This window comes from Pseudomyrmex gracilis, unplaced genomic scaffold (genome assembly GCF_002006095.1).
Source record: "Pseudomyrmex gracilis isolate BER0280 unplaced genomic scaffold, ASM200609v1 scaffold_148, whole genome shotgun sequence".
In the NCBI taxonomy this organism is placed as follows: domain Eukaryota; kingdom Metazoa; phylum Arthropoda; class Insecta; order Hymenoptera; family Formicidae; genus Pseudomyrmex; species Pseudomyrmex gracilis.
This window is the reverse complement of record NW_018020732.1, coordinates 158,760-176,317: the sequence shown is the minus strand read 5'-3', so window position 1 is coordinate 176,317 and position 17,558 is coordinate 158,760. Positions and strand designations below refer to the sequence as shown.

The window sequence follows — 17,558 nt, the reverse complement described above, 5'->3', positions numbered from 1 at the left end:
AAATTTATTCGAAACAGACATTCGTCTCAGAGATTAAGACGAATAAAAGAACTAGGTGTAAAAAAAAACAAAAAGTTCTTACAAGTTCTTTTTGAGAAAAAACAGAGGTGTTAGAGCGTTAAAGTCCGTGTTTGCGAATTATTTTTTCCTACGTCACTTGAGTTGTTCGCACGAGTAAACAAATAAAAAACGAAAAGACCGAGAGTCCGAATGCTGTAACAACGTTAAAACTGTGAAAGCGTTGCGTAATATCATCCACAAAAAGAAAAGAATACGAGTTTCGTTCTGCGAAATGCCGTTCTCTGTTCAAATTATAGGCAATCGCCTCCCACGCAACTGCCGCTTAGTTACTTCTGGATCGATTAAATCATCTTACGTAACGCATGTTACTCGAATTGTAATTGCTACATTATCGCGCCTCTGTTAGTTAAATCTCACTGACCAATGCCGTAAGTAACGGTTTAATCGTTGAATAATAATCGTGTGTTCGTTGACGCGACTCGCGTCAAAAACTGCATTTAAGCAATCACGAACCGAACTAGCAATCCGATACGTAGGAAACGAGCCGTGACGGATATATCGCGAGACGTTTTTGCGTTTTACATATCGCGCCGGATAAATAAATAAACTATCGCGCGCCTCGCACAGGTGACTAATACATTATTCCGATAAGCGCACGCACTTCGCTCGAATCGCGTTTGTTCGCGATATCACGGCGCGACCTGCTTCGGTTCGCGTTACCGCAATATCGTAATCACGCGAAACTAACAAGAGACGCAAGTCCCCCGGGGGAAGGGGGAAGAGGAAAGGGGGCAACGTCCGAGAGAGGCGTTTTCTCGTCACGAGAAAAATTTTTGCACGGGAAAAATAACTCGCGTTAACTTTAAACTTTCGTTCGTTCGCCGGCTGTCGGCGCGCGAAATTCAACGCCGAGCTCGCGTCGTAATTTCACGGTGCTACCGCAAGTACCGCGCGAGTTAGCAGTCAGTTCCGCCCGGCGCGATGAAGAAATAATAGCGAGCACCGGCTAAATTGTTGCGCGTGTGTTTCGTACATGTACGAGCGCGCGCGCGCGCGCGCGCACTTGGCTATCGGGCGTAATTATATTTTATTACGGCGGAGGCGGCGGAAAAATGGAAAGCACACCGGGCCGTGCGCGATTTCGCCGTGTGACGTAATATCGGGCGTAATGGTGTGTCTCGAGCATTACGCCGACACCCCCTTCGCTGCGGCGTGGCCGCCATTTTCCCCTGGCGTAGCAGACTATTTCGTCGACGCCCCGCGTTTTCAATCATACACATCGGTGAGTTTCATTATTACCGAATTTAGGGGCATTTCTCTTCGCTCGTAGCCTCGCCTGTTCGCGCTCTCTCTTACTTTCTCTCTCTCTTTTTTTCTCTCTCTCTCTCTCTGTTTACGGTAATTTCACGTGGATAACGAGTAATCGATTGTGGACGCTTTCTTCATTCGCATCAAGCCCGATACACCCAACCTTTGCCTTCCTCCCTCGATATATCGAAATAAATTGAGGTTATCGCGGCGGAAAACAAGGTCGAGTTGTTTATTCGCGAAATTTGTTCCATCTCTCGCTTATTGTTGTCTTTTTCGTTATTGACAACGCGCAATCTGCCGTTTCAACTTATGAGATCAACGATTCCGATAAAAGAAACGTGCGAGAAAAAACAACGGGAGTAACGGGATTTGTTTTACTTGAATTTTTATTCCCGTAAAACGATAATACAGATGGTCGATTCCGTAAGCGTTACGCCCGCCCGAATTTAACTGCGGAGGCCTTAACGAGATTGAGCCGCGTTCCTTTCTGCGCTCTTGCGCGTTTACGCCGCGTACACGCAATAAAAGTCACGTCGAGAGGACGACGCAGCCGACGAGGGACCACCGACAAAAAATGTCAGCCCGCGTTCGCCGGGGCGGCTCGGGTCGCGGAGGGGCGTGTGTTGCGGTGTTTCCCCGTATATCCCGTCTTCCTCCCTCACGATCCCGTGAGAATCCGTGGAGCGTCTTTTTCACTCGCGTGCTCTCTCCGGATCCTCCGTAAAACGCGTGACGTGCGCGCACGCGGCCCTCCTTTACGGCCATACTTTGTGGTTTTCGAAAAGTTTCTTGCGTTACCGCCGCGGCGGTGGTCGCAGTGGTTCTCTCTCGCTCGTCAGCCGAGCAACCACTCGACGAAAGAAAATACACCTCACAAGAGGTGCTACTTAAAATTTAAAAAAAATATATATATGTATACGTACGGCGTAACTTCTTACTGTTTTACTTTTTGATACCTTGGATTTATCTCGTTTTCTACGACCTTCGTCCCACTATTTCGCATCCCAAATAGTTTCAACCAAATTTCCACCACGAAAATTTGCACCAGCGGGTCGAAAAAATAAATAAAACAAAAGAATATATCCGCTTCGTATATTCGTTAAGCAAAACAGAATTTGTTTTTTATACCGCGTGTCGCTTCGTAAACATCGCAGAGTTCGAATCGGATAAGCAGACCAGCTTCGATGTTCTCTCGCCCACGGCGGCGGCGGAATCGCGGTAATTTCCAGTCGGCGACGAGTTCCGCGTGTTCTCTAGCTCTCGCGATTTTACGACTCGCGGAAATGCCTTCTTTGGCGAGCGCGCAGAGAAAAGGTTGACTCTCCGGCGCTGTCACAAAGTAAAGACGCATCTTCCATTGCAGGCCTCGGCTTTCCGCCAGTTCTTCTCCGTTTGCGACGCACACGCGCGCACCACGCAGCGAAATCACGCACGCACACTTGTACGCGCGCGGCCTCGGCGAACGAGCCATACGCCTTCGTGAGTCGCGAGTCTCGGGCTCTGCGGTTAATTTAACAACGTGGCAACCTCTTTGTAGACCACACGCTTGTAAACTAAGAATGAAGTCTGTTCGGCGGCGCGGCCAAAGCAAAACAAAAAACCACAACGACGGCTCTCGTTGTTCGCGGACCTTCTTCTCTCGTCTTCTCTCTTTTTCCGTTTTATTTATTTATTTTATTTTTTTTTTTTTTTTCTGTACGCAGAGGAATCCGATCGATTCGCGAATTTAACGAGGACGTTATTTCTCTTTCTTTTTGCTCAATCCTTGCTCCATTTATAAGACATTGAGGTTAAAGAAAACAAGATTGGCGTTACACGTAATTTGTTATCGAAGAAAAGAAAAACAAACAAATGTCTATGAAGTGTTTTGTATGTGTGTACGTACGACCATAATTATACTTTTATTTTATTGTTTTTACGGACTTGTTACTTTCTGTTTTCTTTGTGGAGTTTGTAACTTTATTTTCTGTTCTGATTGTGCGTCAAAGATGTTAATTTTGATGCGATTTTTTTTTTTATCGCAGACAAAAGCGCCAGCGCGTTCATATCGGAAGATCGTGATCGGGAATTCTATTTTCCGTTAAGTCGTGAAAAATAAAAAAATTCTCTCGTGTAAACTCGGGAGAATTTTATAACGAGCGTGTGCGAAAGTGGACGCGAGCGTGTGGAAGAAGCGTCGAGGTTACGCGCGGCGCGCACGAGTTCCGACGCACAGGGACGACACTCTCTCGCCGTCTGTATTTTTGCACGTCTCTTCTCTCCTTCCGTCCCTCCCTCCTCCCCTCCGCCACCCTTCGTTCCTCCTACGCGTCGCATCGTGAGTCACGCTCTATATTTAGAAGCTCGTAGAGCGCATATCCCGCGCTCATACGCGCGCTCGTTCGCGCATCGGATCGGGCATCGCAAAAATATGTCACGCTCGTCTTTATATCCGGGCCGCAGGATGATGTGTCTTTTATCCTCGTGGTCCGCGATGTGTGGTCCCCCCGCCGTGAGTCTCGTTCGACGGAGTCGCGACCTCTGCGCGGTGCGACGCGTCGCGACGCTTCTCGGTTAGCGGTCGAAATATCCTACTGCCTATATCTTTTTAATCTGCGCGACTGAAAACTAGAAAAATTCGCAATCTAGAATTTACTCGGCACGCACGTACGCTTCGGTTTTTTTTTAAATCGCTATATTTTTTCAGAAATATTTTTAATCGAGAGAACGCGACAATGGTAAAACAAAAAAAAAAGTTTTCCTTTCGCCTTGTAATACTTGACGCGTTTGTTTTAAAAATTGATTTATTATCTGTAGGAGGAGCCGCGCGTGATTATTATTACGGGAGCGAAACGTCGTCGTTCCGCGGATTCCCGACGTCGAGACAAAGGTAATCGCACAAGTGGTCGGAAAGCGCTCCTCTCGTCGCCTGTGTGAACGGGAGGACACAAGAAGAATACCAAAGCCGCGCATTTAAAGCCAGAACGCCGCGCGCGGAGAAACAATGGCGATGGCACGACGAACGGGGAGGAGGAGAAGAAGGAGGGGGAGAAGAGAGGAAGAGTGTTACCGCGCGCTCCAGCACGCGGGCGGATAGGGTGGCTTTAGAGGCGAACGGCGTGACAACCCCTCTTTCTCGTCACGGCAAAGTTTCATCACCGCCACGACGCAAACTCATTCCCAACCCCTCCGGCTGAACTTCGACCAACAACTTCGGGTCTCCTCCTCGTTTATTCCGGGTGACTGCATTTTCGTTCCATCGTGCGCGCACGGGATTGTCCTCTCCTCCCCCGCGTCCTATTATACATCTTCCTCTTGCTTTCGCCGCGTACCGCGCCGTCTCTCCGTCTATTTCGCTCGCTCCTTCTCTCTCTTTCTCCCTCTCTTTTTCCTAGCCCTTCACATACATTTGGAACGACGTCGTGGTATGCTCCACGGAAAATCGAGCGTGCTCTCGATCGTATCGAGAACCCTCCAAAAACGCGGAGTATCCCCGTTTCCGCATCCGGAAGATCGAAAAACACTGGTGATTATCGTTTCCAAATTACGTACCATAAAACTCTGATCCTGGCCGATATGTATCTTACGTTTTTTTTCCCGCGTTATCCTCTAAAATTAATTGCAAACATTTTATTTTCTCGATCAAGAGTTTTCGATTTAAAGGCAATTTCTCGTCATTTACGACGCGCGAAAACATTTGCGCGAGATGCGAAACCGAGTGGCTATGGAAAAGGAACTGCACGAGAGTCGGAAAGCCGGCTGAAGGGTCCGATGGGAAGCAGCGGTAAAATAGGATGAGAAAGAGAGGATGGAAAAGGAAGGGAAGAGCGCGCGCGAGAGAAGAGTCGAAGACAAACGCGCGCGATAGGCGGTAAAAGGGTGCGCGAAAAGGAAGACGTTAGGAGCAAGGGAAGAATTAGCTAATGGCGCACGATGAATCCGTAATGGGTTTGCGCTGTTCCCGGAGCCGCATCGGGATTTGAACGAGTTCGCTCGCCCATCCTCGCGACGAGGAAAGCCGGTGGAAAGGACCGCCGATGGAGGAAGCAGCAGCAGCAGCAGCGACCGCCAGCGAGCGTGGAGTCGACTTCTCCGCATAGACAAGGGGAAAGATACGTGGTGCACGCTGGGGCGTGTAATACCCCAAGGAATGCAGAGAGAAGATGGAAGTACAGATAGGAAAGCGTTTCGTCGGGAGGCGAGGGAAAGAGAAAAAGGGCGATGGCAAAAGGGGTGGCAAGTCGGCAGGGAAAACTCGAGCGTCGAGAATCCTTGCGAAAGAGCTTACAGGATTCTCTCGAACTCGGCCGGAACAAAACGGTGTTCGTGGTCAAGAAGCGCCTTCCTCTCTCGCATTCCACTTTAACGCGATCGTGAAACTCGCGCTCGAATGGTTTTTCGGTATTTAGTGTTTTTGTTTTTTATTTTTTTTTTTTATTTTTTTTTTAACATTGCATCTAAAAAAATAATTTCAGCAAATTGACGTCAAAGATACGAATGTTGTAATGGCGACAAGATGTCGCTTTCTCAAAAATATCGCACAAATGAGAAATATTTTTATTTTTTAACGAGCAAGATCATTTTCCTCGTACATCGCTCAATTATCGCATCGTGCGCGAAAACAAAAAATCATGGCCGAATTTCTCGACGTCGGTTACTCGCGTTTCTTCACGCTTGAAGGTATATTACGATCTTAAGTGACACGAGGAACGGCGCGTTTTACGCTCCATACGGTAACGTGCGATCGTATCGTCCAACGGGAACATATTCCTTTACCGACTGGTCCTTCCCGTATCCCAAACGGGAGTCGTGCCCGTTAGCCCGCGGCGTAGAAGAGTGTCTCGTAAGGATAAGATTTTAGTGCCAGCGCGGGCATAAAGTCGAGAAGAATACGTTTCGACAAGGCGTCGCGGAAAGAAGAGGGAACGAAGCGATTTACGAGCGTCGTCGAGCGAGATAACACGAGCTGAATCGCAGTTTGAAATTGACGAAAGCGCAGCCGAGTCTCTTGTTGCGGAGATTTTTGTATCGTAATTCGCGCGCGCTTGGCAACAATTTTTATTTAGTTTTGTTTTATACCGATTGATTGGAAGGAGTTAAAGTTCGCGTGCCTTGCGGCTCGATAACGTTAACCTTCGACTTTCACATTTCGACGCTCGTTAAGTTTTTTACTTCGCGACGCTACAACGCGCGTTTAGAACTACCGGGATAATATAAAACTAACCATGTGTCCTGTGGCGATTTATTATTTCTTGACGCGCAACATTAGTCAATGACATAAACCGCGAATGTGTTTATGATACTACGCGTGTATTCTTTTTTTTTTCTTTTTTTTTTTGTAGAAGAGTTAAATTCGCTGTTTCGTCACAAAAACATCTTGTTTTTCTTCAAAGAAAACGATTTCTCTGTACAAAATTTTCGAAAAATTAGCACATGAAATAATTCAGGATCAAACCAACAATCCTGTGTAGGGCATTAATTTATAACCGCGCCACAGTTGTCTTTCGTATTACCCCACAATAGAGTATTTTCGAGGAACCAAAGCTAGGGTGTCCTTTCAGAAGTGCATCGGCGCTGATTAGCCCTCGTGGCAAATTTCTCGATAATTTGTGGCTGATCTACTAACCGGCTGACAGAAAAGAGAGAATCTTGACGCTTCCCAGAAGACAATCACAAGAGTCTCGGCTTGGCCATTTGGGCATGACGGGACTTAAAAGATACAAGCTACGTCAATACGCACGCGAGCCGACTTAGGGTCTACCCCTTGGCTGGTTTAGGTTATCTTACGTGCTCTCCGAGAGAACAGCTGTCGAGCAGAGGTTCTCAATCGCGGTGAATATTTCTGGTAAACTATGCGCATCTCTTCTTCGCTGTGATTCGAGAGTCGCGCGATGACGTTATTGAACGAAATTGACAAAAGTAGAGAAGAAAAAAATAATCTCCTCAAGGGTATCACTTTCTGTTTAAATCAAAAGACTCTAGAAAGACGCGCACAAGTTTTGCTTGGCCGAAACTTCAATCGATACCGCCAGTGTTTTACAGACGGGCGCGTATCATATTTCCTTTTATTTACCGTACGTTGTCTTGCGTGATGATGGGCATGCGTTACTATCGTTCGAAGGAAATTTACCGCATGCAATGAACCGGCTATGTAACAGTCTTCCGTCCCCTCTCCTTGTGTCCCGCACCAACGCAATCGTCCTTCTTCGTCAATGTGGTATATCGCTTACCGACGCGAGTCGCTGATGACGCGCTCTCCGTGCGATAATGATGCGCGGCAGCTCTCGCGCATTAGTCATTATAACACTCTCGAAACAGAAGTCGTACAATTTTTTTTACGCGCGAATCAGCTTTCGCCGATGACCCGTTACTTCCCGACACAACGTTCTTCGCGATTGCGCTTCCGAGCCACGCACCGATAACAACGCAGACGCGCGAAATAAACAAATGTGAAATAACACACTGATTGCTCGACTCGCTTCGTTTCGTGGAAAACGTTCAAGAATTGTGTTACCGATTTATCACTTGTTTTCGCGCGCAAAAAATTTATGTGTTTCATTACAGAAACAGCAAAAACGCCGCGTGAATTTTACGTTAATTCACACATGTGTCGCGTATGAATTTTAGCTTTCAAACGACTTGATAAGAAATAGATACAGCAATCACATCCAGAGAAGATAAATTCTTTCTCACTGATTGGAACTAAAGATGCTATCATTAGTTTCTTCTGTAAGCATCGTTATTATATGATGTGAGGGAGAGAGAGAAAGAGAGAATGTGAAAAGAAAATGATAACTCGCGTCGACGAAGGAGAGAGCAGGAAAGAGCCATATATACCCTGCCTCTTACCAGCAGAGAATTTATGATCGACTCTCGTCAACACCCCGGGGGGTTCCAAGGGGACGAAAAAAAAAAAGAGGTGTTTCCGATAAACCGGTGCTGTGGCAAGCCACAGTGTATGACTGCTTCGTGAGAAAAGAGATAAGCAAGTTAGCGCTCCAGTCAAGTGAGTGCACACGTATCTCAGATGTTACAAAGCATAATTAATGTTACGGCAAGGTTATAAGATTTCCAACGAGAAAAAGAGAGAGAGAAAGAGAGAGAGACGATAACAACCAATGGAAAGAATCGTGTGTCCATGAATAAAAAACGCGAGCTTCCAGGACAGAGAGAGAGAGAGAGAGAGAGAGAGAGAGAGAGAGAGAGAGAGAGAGAGAAAGAGAGAGGATTTCACAAACTCGTCTGTCGCGTGATTGTAATCGCATGCATCTCAAATTGCATGTCGTTTAATCGAGTGATAAATTGCATCGATAATGCAAAAAGTACAACGTTTTGTTAAATGGCAACATACAGTAAATTTCGATATCCTATCTTCCAGTCATATATCAGTTCTAAATTAGCATGACAATTGTTTTATTTTCATTTTATACACGATATCATTTGCTTTGTAAGCGTTTATCTCGCGCTGCGTTATTCTCGGCGCGCGCGTTTCCATCCGCGCGAAATTTCGAAACGTCGTCGGGAAAAAAACAACGCGCGTTATCGATCACCAGGTTTTCGCAATCGTACCGGTACACGCCTCGGCGAAAAAAAGATCTCGCGTGCGGATTCTCTCCGGATTCCCGTGCACGCTCCACCGAGCGCGGTAATACCGAATCGCGTAATAAAAATGCGCACGCCCCGCGATGAAAAGCTGACGGTGCGCGCGCGAGAGAGGAGATTGCAGCTCGAAATCGACGCGGCCGAGCCGGGAAACGTTTGATAATACGGCCATCGATAGCCCCGACTAGATTTGGCAATCGCGCGTAATTGCGCCGATATTTCACATAAGCCGCTTAATTGATTTTTCTGCGGGCTGTGCGCACGTTCGCGCTCATGAGAGAAAGACAGAAAGAGAGAAAGAGAGAGAGTAACAGATAGAGAGAATCGCGAGCGAGGATCGAATTTACGACTATTTTTAAATCACCCGGAATATACCGACGTTTATTAGGATGCCGATGAAACGAGGGTGAGGTAAATATTCTGAAATTTGCTCTTGGCAAACGGCCGATAAATAATACCGCGCGCGATATTTATTTTCGTTAATCATTGCCACGATTATTTTACACGCAACACACACACACACACGCACACTGGGAAGTAATAATACGAAGAACGGAACGGAACTCTCGCATGGTGTGCAATATCAAAAATTACTCCCGGTCCAATTAGCCAGTTGCGCAAAGCTTAATAATAAGCACGTGCGTGCTTTAGCGCTCGCTTTCGAGAAATTGCGGTGTTGTTTCTCTGTGGATGGATAAAATTTTCCCTCTCTATTACGTCTGGTTTTCCGCTATCGCGCACATTCGTCGGAGTCTTTGTCTACCCGAGTCTCTGACCCGCGTGTCTTTACACGCGTCGTTATTCGTTACTCGAAGAATTAATCGACGAGATGAAGATATCGCGTGTGTATCTCGTTCTTAATTCACAGCGCGTGAAAGTTGCAGACGCGGATTTTCCTTGTTTATCGGATGAGACCGATAAACATAGAGATTTTTTTTTTTTTTTTTTCGCCAACCGAGAGATCGAGACAACATTACCGAGAATCGAGCGACAAGGAAGAGATAACGAGCGGCTCGCGCGAGCGTGTGTGACGCGAGTTTGTTATTGCCACTCAAATCAATGAACTTCTGACTAGTCGCCCGTTCATTCGGACGGAATGTGGTTGTTTCGCGGGTGTAAAAATCACGGAGATTAGAGCCGTAGTAAACAATAATATTAATGACAGAATGAGAGAGAGAGAGAGAGAGAAAGAGAGCGCCGTATGTTGTCACACGTTGATCGTATCGAGCCGTCCCGGGAGCCATCGATATATCGCGCGAGTTTGCGACGGCGAGTTTATTATTCATTAACATGCCAATTAACTGCAGTGTCGCGCGGCGCGTCCGGGCCTTCTCACCCTCACCTTTCCTCCCTCGTGGCGCGCTTCGTCTCATAAACTTTGTACGCGACGTGTTGTTTGCGAGCCTGGTGTGTCGTTGCAAATGTACACATTTCATAATTTAATCGCCTCCCCGTTGCCATCTGCGCGCCATCGATCACTCGCGTGCGCGCGTGCACGAGAGAGTTGAGAACCTTCTCCGACCACTGCGGTTTCGATAATAATAAGGCGTGTTACGCCAATTTCTGCAGTCGCGTCTCGGATGTTTCCAATTTGTAACGGGCTATTAAATCGTTCCGTGCGGACACATACTCGGTCTCGCATAGCCGAGAAATGCAACAGTTTAGCGTGTACGTGGTTTTGTTAAATTACTTCCGTTGAATTTCTCGTCGGTAGAGTAACTTTGTAAAATCAGAAGTAAGAGTTTTTCCGAGTTCGACGACGCGTTTGCGCCTAGTCGACCTCGAGAGAGAGAGAGAGAGAGACAGAGAGAGAGGGGGAAAAAAAGAGAAATACAAGACGCAGAAGTTCACAACATGAAGGCCTCATTATGTCGCGGAAGAAAGAAAGACGCGACGAAGGAACAACCGCGGGGAGACGATTGCGGTTCTATGTAAAGGAGGATGAGACGAAAAAAACAACCACGGCCCGATAACCGACCGATACCGCCGGCTCGCTGAAAACACAGAAAACAGAGAATCAACCTCATTACTTCTATCTCCCTCCCTCGACACCTCCTTTCCCTCCTCTCTCTTTCTCTCTCTCTCTCTCTCTTTCTCTCTTCTCCATATAAGCCGATTTCCAGGAATTCCTTCGTGATCTTTGGTCCCCGTACACGCTTTAACACGCTCATCCCTTCTCTTCCCCGCTCCCTATGCTGCCGTCGTCGCTTCTTTCTTCCTCGGCCGACGCACATCTGATAGTTGTCAGAAAGTCCAACGGATATCTAATTCCTTCTCCTTTTCTCACGCACCGCGTCTCTCCCTTTTCGTGCACGACGAGAAGAGAGAGAGAGAGAGAGAGAGAGAGAAAAGACACAATCGAGAGAGGCGAGAAAAAGCCGAGACGAAAGTCGACGAACCGTCGATTAAGAATCTTTCAAGAGGCACGAAAAGTCGAACGTCGAAGGTTGTTACGAAGGGACAGTCGCGCCGGTTGACAGGACCCGTTCCGGGCCGAATCGAAAGACCCAATCTGCTCGAAAGTGTCCGAATACGAAGAAAAAGAGACGCTCGCGCGCGCGAGAGAGAGAGAGATGCGCGGGAGAGATACTCGTTTGCTCGAACGATACACCCCGCGTATTCCGAAGATAGAATGATCGATACGCGCGAGAGATTGTCTCTCGAAGATAGTGAATAAACGTCCGAGGTGAGATGTTAATCGTCAGTCTCCGTTAACGAAAGAGAAGGTTTCTGATACGACGATCCGGCCAGCTATCTCTCTCGTGCTCGTTCTTTAAATTGTCTTCTCCGCGCGCAACGACGCGAAATTTCTCACGACGAAGAAATCCTCACGCCATCGTATTTATACTCACAAATTGCTCGCATTATTGTAAAAAAAAGAAATACATAGCTGCTGATTAAATTTCATATCGCATCTATGTTTAACTTGTCTTGTCAACGCGTATGATCTAAAACTGTCTATGAAAACACGTTTTGCGAAAAAGAGAGCGGATTTAGATATCAGATAGTTTCTGAAAAGAACTATCATCATCCGCGCACAAAGTATGTTTTAACGATCGCGCTGTGCGTTTTATGATCGTCTGGCACGATATGATTAAAATGCAAGAAAAAAAACAAAAAAAAGAAGACGAGAGAACGGGTAGATAACGATCGGCACATAGCGGCATGAAACATCGTTGTGCCTTTTGAGAACAAGGTATGAGAGCGTATTTGGTCTGCAAGATGGTGGAGGGAATTAACCGTCTCGTTCGTTTGCAAAAAATAAAAGTGCGCCGCGAATATCGCGAGATAAATTTTGCGAGAAAGACTGAGAGAGTCGCGCGCGCGCACAGGTTATCGCCTCTGCGTACGTTCATAGAGCGCATAGTTCCTCGAGGCCATGTATTGCGATCGGTCGGCCGAGATAGAATCTTTTATAACCTCCCTCGGTGCAAGAGAGAAAGAGAGAGAGAGAGAGAAACGTGTTTGCATCCGCGAGCGATTGCGACACGATATGTTAATGTCCCGTACCGTGTGTGCTTCCCACGTGTCACCGTGGCGCGCGTTTCCAGCCCCCGTCCTGGAAAACATTCCCCCGACTGATACACGTGACGTCTCCATCGAAGCTTTCATGAGAGTGTCGCCGGACGATGGATGGGGCCGACGTAAATAACGTATGGCTCAAAACGAGCGCGCTAACGTCAAATGTGTATCGCATTCTGATTTTTATTGTATCTTCCCTTCCCCTCCCTCACATGTGCCCCCAGAGAATCGATACATATATATATATGTACGTAATAAACCTGTTTGTGTTCTGTGTTCGAAACGACGCCGCGATATAGTGCGCGCCGCGGCTTAGAGGGTTGAACTCGTAACTTTTTTTTTTTTTTTTTTCTGTCCGGGGACAGCCTTTCCAAGAGTACACGAGCAATTCAGGAGCTTTATCGGCTCGCTATCGTTCCGTCCGTGGGGTAACCGCCATTAGCGCGGGCAATTTCCTGTACAGTACATCGCGCTCCGAAGTGGGGTTTGGGAAAATCGTTCTCGCCCGCGGAGCTACGGCAAGCGCGACGAACCGCGTCGCTGGGGTTATCGTTTAACGAGTGATGGAATACAAATTAGGTCCGCCGACAATGTCGTCGTCGTCGTCGTCGTCGTCGTCGTCGCGACCGAATAACGGGGACGTTCACGATGATATCTCGCGGCAAACAGGCTGGCACGTTAATGAGGACCGAGAGAGAGAGAGGGTAGAAAATCCCCTCGCCCCTCCGAAAGAATAGAGCGAAAAGAAGGAAGAAAAACAAACTGAGCAAATATCTCGTCGTCGCGCGCTGACAACCCCGGATGCGTCGATAGCATCTTGACATTAAGTAACCGGCTAGCGCGAGTAACTCCGACGTGTTGTATGTACTACAAGCAAGCAGGTCTACACACGTCAATACTGCGGGATGGTAAGATACTCGGCGTCCTGGTCGATCTATACGCGAGCACCCACTACGTACGTCATCGTGAAGATTGCGCCGGATAGGGAAATCATCGATTCTCTTATCTCTGCTATCTCTCGTGTTTCGAGAGGATCAGTTTTCCAACCTTCTCTTCTCTCATTTATTGTTTTATCAGATAAACAACAGTCAGATAAAACAATGTGTCGCGTTAAAAATTAACGTCGTCTCGTATGCTACGGAAGAAACTTGATTTACCGTGTTGTTTGGCGGCACATATTTCGGAGCACGTTGTTATACTATGTTATTATTATTTACGCAAAGTTGTAACGCAAGAGCTATTATAGTCGTCGCGAAAGCGATCGGCGTCATTAATGTATTCGACGCTCGTATCGTTTCCTCGGTTCTCGAAGCCCGCGAACGTGCTTTCGCGTTAATGACACATACAAAATACACACACACACACACGCACACACACGCACACGCGCGCGCAAAAGCGCGAACGTGCAATCGGCGAGAGATACGAGACGCGATGCAATATAATGAATACCGTTGGAGTTTTGAGAACATAATTAAAGAGCGTGTTTCGTTGATATCGAGAACAGAAGTGTCGTGTCCCGCGCGCAAGATATACATAATCTCTCTATGCGAGATAATCTAATAATATAATATAATCTCGTTAATCGATAAAATTATAAATGTCACCGGCAGCTTTATCGCACGAGCGTAATTTATGTCGACAGGCGCGATTTGCCTAAGCTCGGTGGGGTTTCTGCGCATCTAATGTATGTCAATTAAGTTCTTTTAGCGTTATCGATCGTTTATACATAATTATGTAAATTATAAACACGCATGCTCGCGCGCACGTCATTTCTACATTCGTTCTTGCGCGTTGTATCTGCTTTGTGTGTGTTTTTTTTTTTTTTTTTTTTTTCATACAAAAAAAAACTTATTTTTTGCGAAGTCGAATCGAACGAGAGGCACTCTTCGCGCGCGGAGTCTGTATCGAATCGCGCTTGCGTAAGATGCGCAGAAGCATTCTCATCACGGTGAAAGCGTCGATTTGCGGATTATCATGTTTCTCTGTCGCTGCGCGCGCGGAGGAGAGCCATCAATTTTTTCTCTCTCACGATCTCGCGTGCGTCAACGGCTGCACTTTCTATGTTGGCGCGGCCACGTGCGAAACTCCCGGAGTGTGGTTCTACGGTCTTTCACGACAGATCTCGCTTCGCGCTCGCGCGAAGATTAATATCTGGTCACGAAACTAACCGCTGTAGCCCGTGCGCGCGCGGCACACGCGCACGCTCAATTCGCGATTATTATTAAATCTTGGAGGATGACTTAACACTCACAGTCGGAGAGAAAAGGAGAGAAAGAGAACCGAAATATGTCACATACGAGGAATCGAGGCTTTCGAAAACGGACGTAGAAAGTCAATGATACGCGCGCGTATCGGGTTACGCGCTTTCCCTTGTAATCTTTCTCGTGCGCGAATTTGCAATTAAACGTTTTTCAGAAAAATTCGTAAACGCCAGCGGCACGCAAAATTTCCATTATCATTACCTCGGGAGCAGCCGGATAATGTCACTTCGCGATTCAAACGCATAAGCGAGGTGATTTTCCTAATTTTAGAATTTCTCTCGGCGCGTGTCTCGATATATACGCGAAGATTATAATCTCTAATCAATCTCTCTGGTCTCATCGCGCGTCACATTTATTGTTCAGAATTACATGTCGACAACTCTCTTTATTACTCCAATCCGGTCGCACCGTTTACGCACAGGCCGATTTATCGGCGCGCGATCGAAATTTACGATTGGGCCGTTCACCTTTACTTAAAGTACCCTCAGCGAACTTGTACGACTAAGCGGCGGAATTAAAAACGCGGAGCACGCGCGACCGAAAGAAACTCGCGCGCGACTCACCCTCGTCAACATTTTTCCGCGACAAATCTCGCGCGCGGCGAAGATTCCTATCTCGTCACGAAACGAGCACGTTGCACGCGCTCCATTTGCATCGTCGAATATTGCGACGTCGACGAGTCGTGGATGCGACGATTTGCGCGCTTCTTTAACTTGAGCACCGTTTCGAGAGCCATTCATTTCTCGTATCTGTCCCGTTCTCTCTCTCTTACTCTTTTTCTCGACGACGTCTTCTCTTTGTTTTTTCCTCCTCGTCCTGTCATTGCTCGCGACGTAACTCCGCGCTCCGTTTGATTGTTATTGATCAACCGTTTTGTTTTCTCGCCCGTGTGCACGTATGTATGTGCGTGCAAGCCCGAACTGGCACGCCACGCGGCACACTATAATGTTGGCACGACAGAGCGAATATAGAGACGGCGGACCTTAATGAATCTTTATGGGATGATGTCGTGAACTTGTATACCCTCCGGTGACTGACTGAACCCGGTCGCGCTAACCATTGGCGCGACTCGTTCGCCGCATTACCGAACTTCTCGCTCGCCAATCTTTCTCTTTCTCTCTCTCTCTCTCTTTCTTTTTCTTTCTTTCTGTCGACGGTCATTCTCGTTAGCGCGCGCTCTAACAGGCGGTAGAATAAATCGTAGAAAATAGCTACACAAGAAATGCCTGTATACTTTTTGCTACCGCGAGAGAATGTAATGACTTTCTTGCAGCCAAGTATTCGCGTAAATACAACAAAGTAGTCAAACGAGTAATTTTATACCGCGCGCTCGACTGAATAGGAAACAAAATATGAGCGGTCGATTAGAGAAATAGAAATAAAACTGTATATGTGAGAGAAAGAGAGAAAGAGAGGAAGAGACGCGATAATATTTCTGGTAACTACGCCAATGCGACGAAATGCTCATTAGCCTCGACGGTGGCGTTGCCGCGAGTTTGATGGTGTAGACGCTCGCGTTCGTAAAATTTGAAGGGCGTGTAGAAGGCCTGTGGGGTCCCGCCGCGTCTTGATTGTCATCAACTCGTTGCTCGTCGCGTGATATTGTCATTAGCCCGCCTAGCCATCGTCACCCGTCGCGCTAGTGTGCTTGGAACGCGCGTTTCCCGCGGAAGAGACCTACTTTTCAGGTGCCATCGATCCGAACCGATCGATCTGATTCTTTACGACTCGTCGTCGCGCACACGTTATTCTTTCCCTACTACTGACGTTTGCAAATACTTCATCATTAAGCTGAATTTTGTTCGAGGATAAACTAAGAGTATTGGTTTTTTTTTTTTTCAACTAAGTTATTGCCTTACTTTTTTTTAAAATAAACTATTGCGTTCACCGTTTAAACGTTAAAATACACGTGCGCGTAAAATTTTAGAAGCACACAATCGTGTGTCTCTTGATTTTTTTTTTTTTTTTTTCAATAATATGAGAAATCTTACCTGGATCCGTTGAGTCCAAGCTGGCTGGGGCTTGTTGGCTCAGTGGACCGGGGGTACCTCCACTTCCGGGACTACGGGCGTCGTCGTTAGCGCCCGCTCCTGGATACGAGAGCGACGATGAAGGTGGCCTCTGCAACACAAACGAGAAAGAGACATCCATAAATTTTAGCACCGCAATTTCAAATCTCTCCTCTATCGCGAAGGAATAATGTCGGAATTAATCGGCGTGTGTCACGAGATATAGGAGATGTCGCGACAGCCGTAGCAACATATTATTATTTTCGCTCTAGTCGTTTCTTTCGCGTGTGAATTAAAAGTTTTTCTGGCTTGTAAAGCGCGTGTCACGCCAACGTACGTCGGGAATTTTTTCGAGCGTCCACGTCGGGACATGCGCGTTTACATATGTATAAGGTGTCTCTCCCGAGTTTTATTTCAATCACAGACGACCGCATAAGCAATTAAACATCGTGAGCGATTAAAATATAGTCGAATGAAACGGAATTAAGATTAATGATCACTCGCACGCTGTTAATACAGCGAGCTCGGAAAAGCAAACGTTAATTTCTTGCAATCACGGTCTCCACACGGCGCGTGCGCGATCATCAAACGGACGTGATGCAACATTTAAGCAAATTGTACATCGAGCGTTTCAAAATAAAAATTGCATCGTGAAATAAAAACGTCTCGTTATCAGCAGTTACTTTCAACGGTCATTCATTCGCTTTTATTTATATATTTGTTTTTATTTCAAAAATTTATTTTAAATACAAAAACCTGTTTCTCATATATTATAAATTTCTCTCGAAAATACCCGGTGTACGTGTGCCATTGACGGCCGTGCGGGCAGATTTCGATCTCGATTAAAGACGGA

General features: G+C 46.7%; 1 protein-coding gene across 1 annotated transcript in view; it reads right to left on the bottom strand.

Annotated features, from left to right (window-relative positions):
- LOC109857154 (homeobox protein homothorax) overlaps positions 1 to 17,558 on the bottom strand; it is a 298,008-nt gene that overhangs the window by 169,060 nt on the left and 111,390 nt on the right. Inside the window, exon 7 of the mRNA XM_020433208.1 lies at positions 16,688 to 16,817. Coding sequence (XP_020288797.1) covers positions 16,688 to 16,817 — 130 coding nt within the window. The remainder of the gene's footprint in view (positions 1 to 16,687; positions 16,818 to 17,558) is intronic.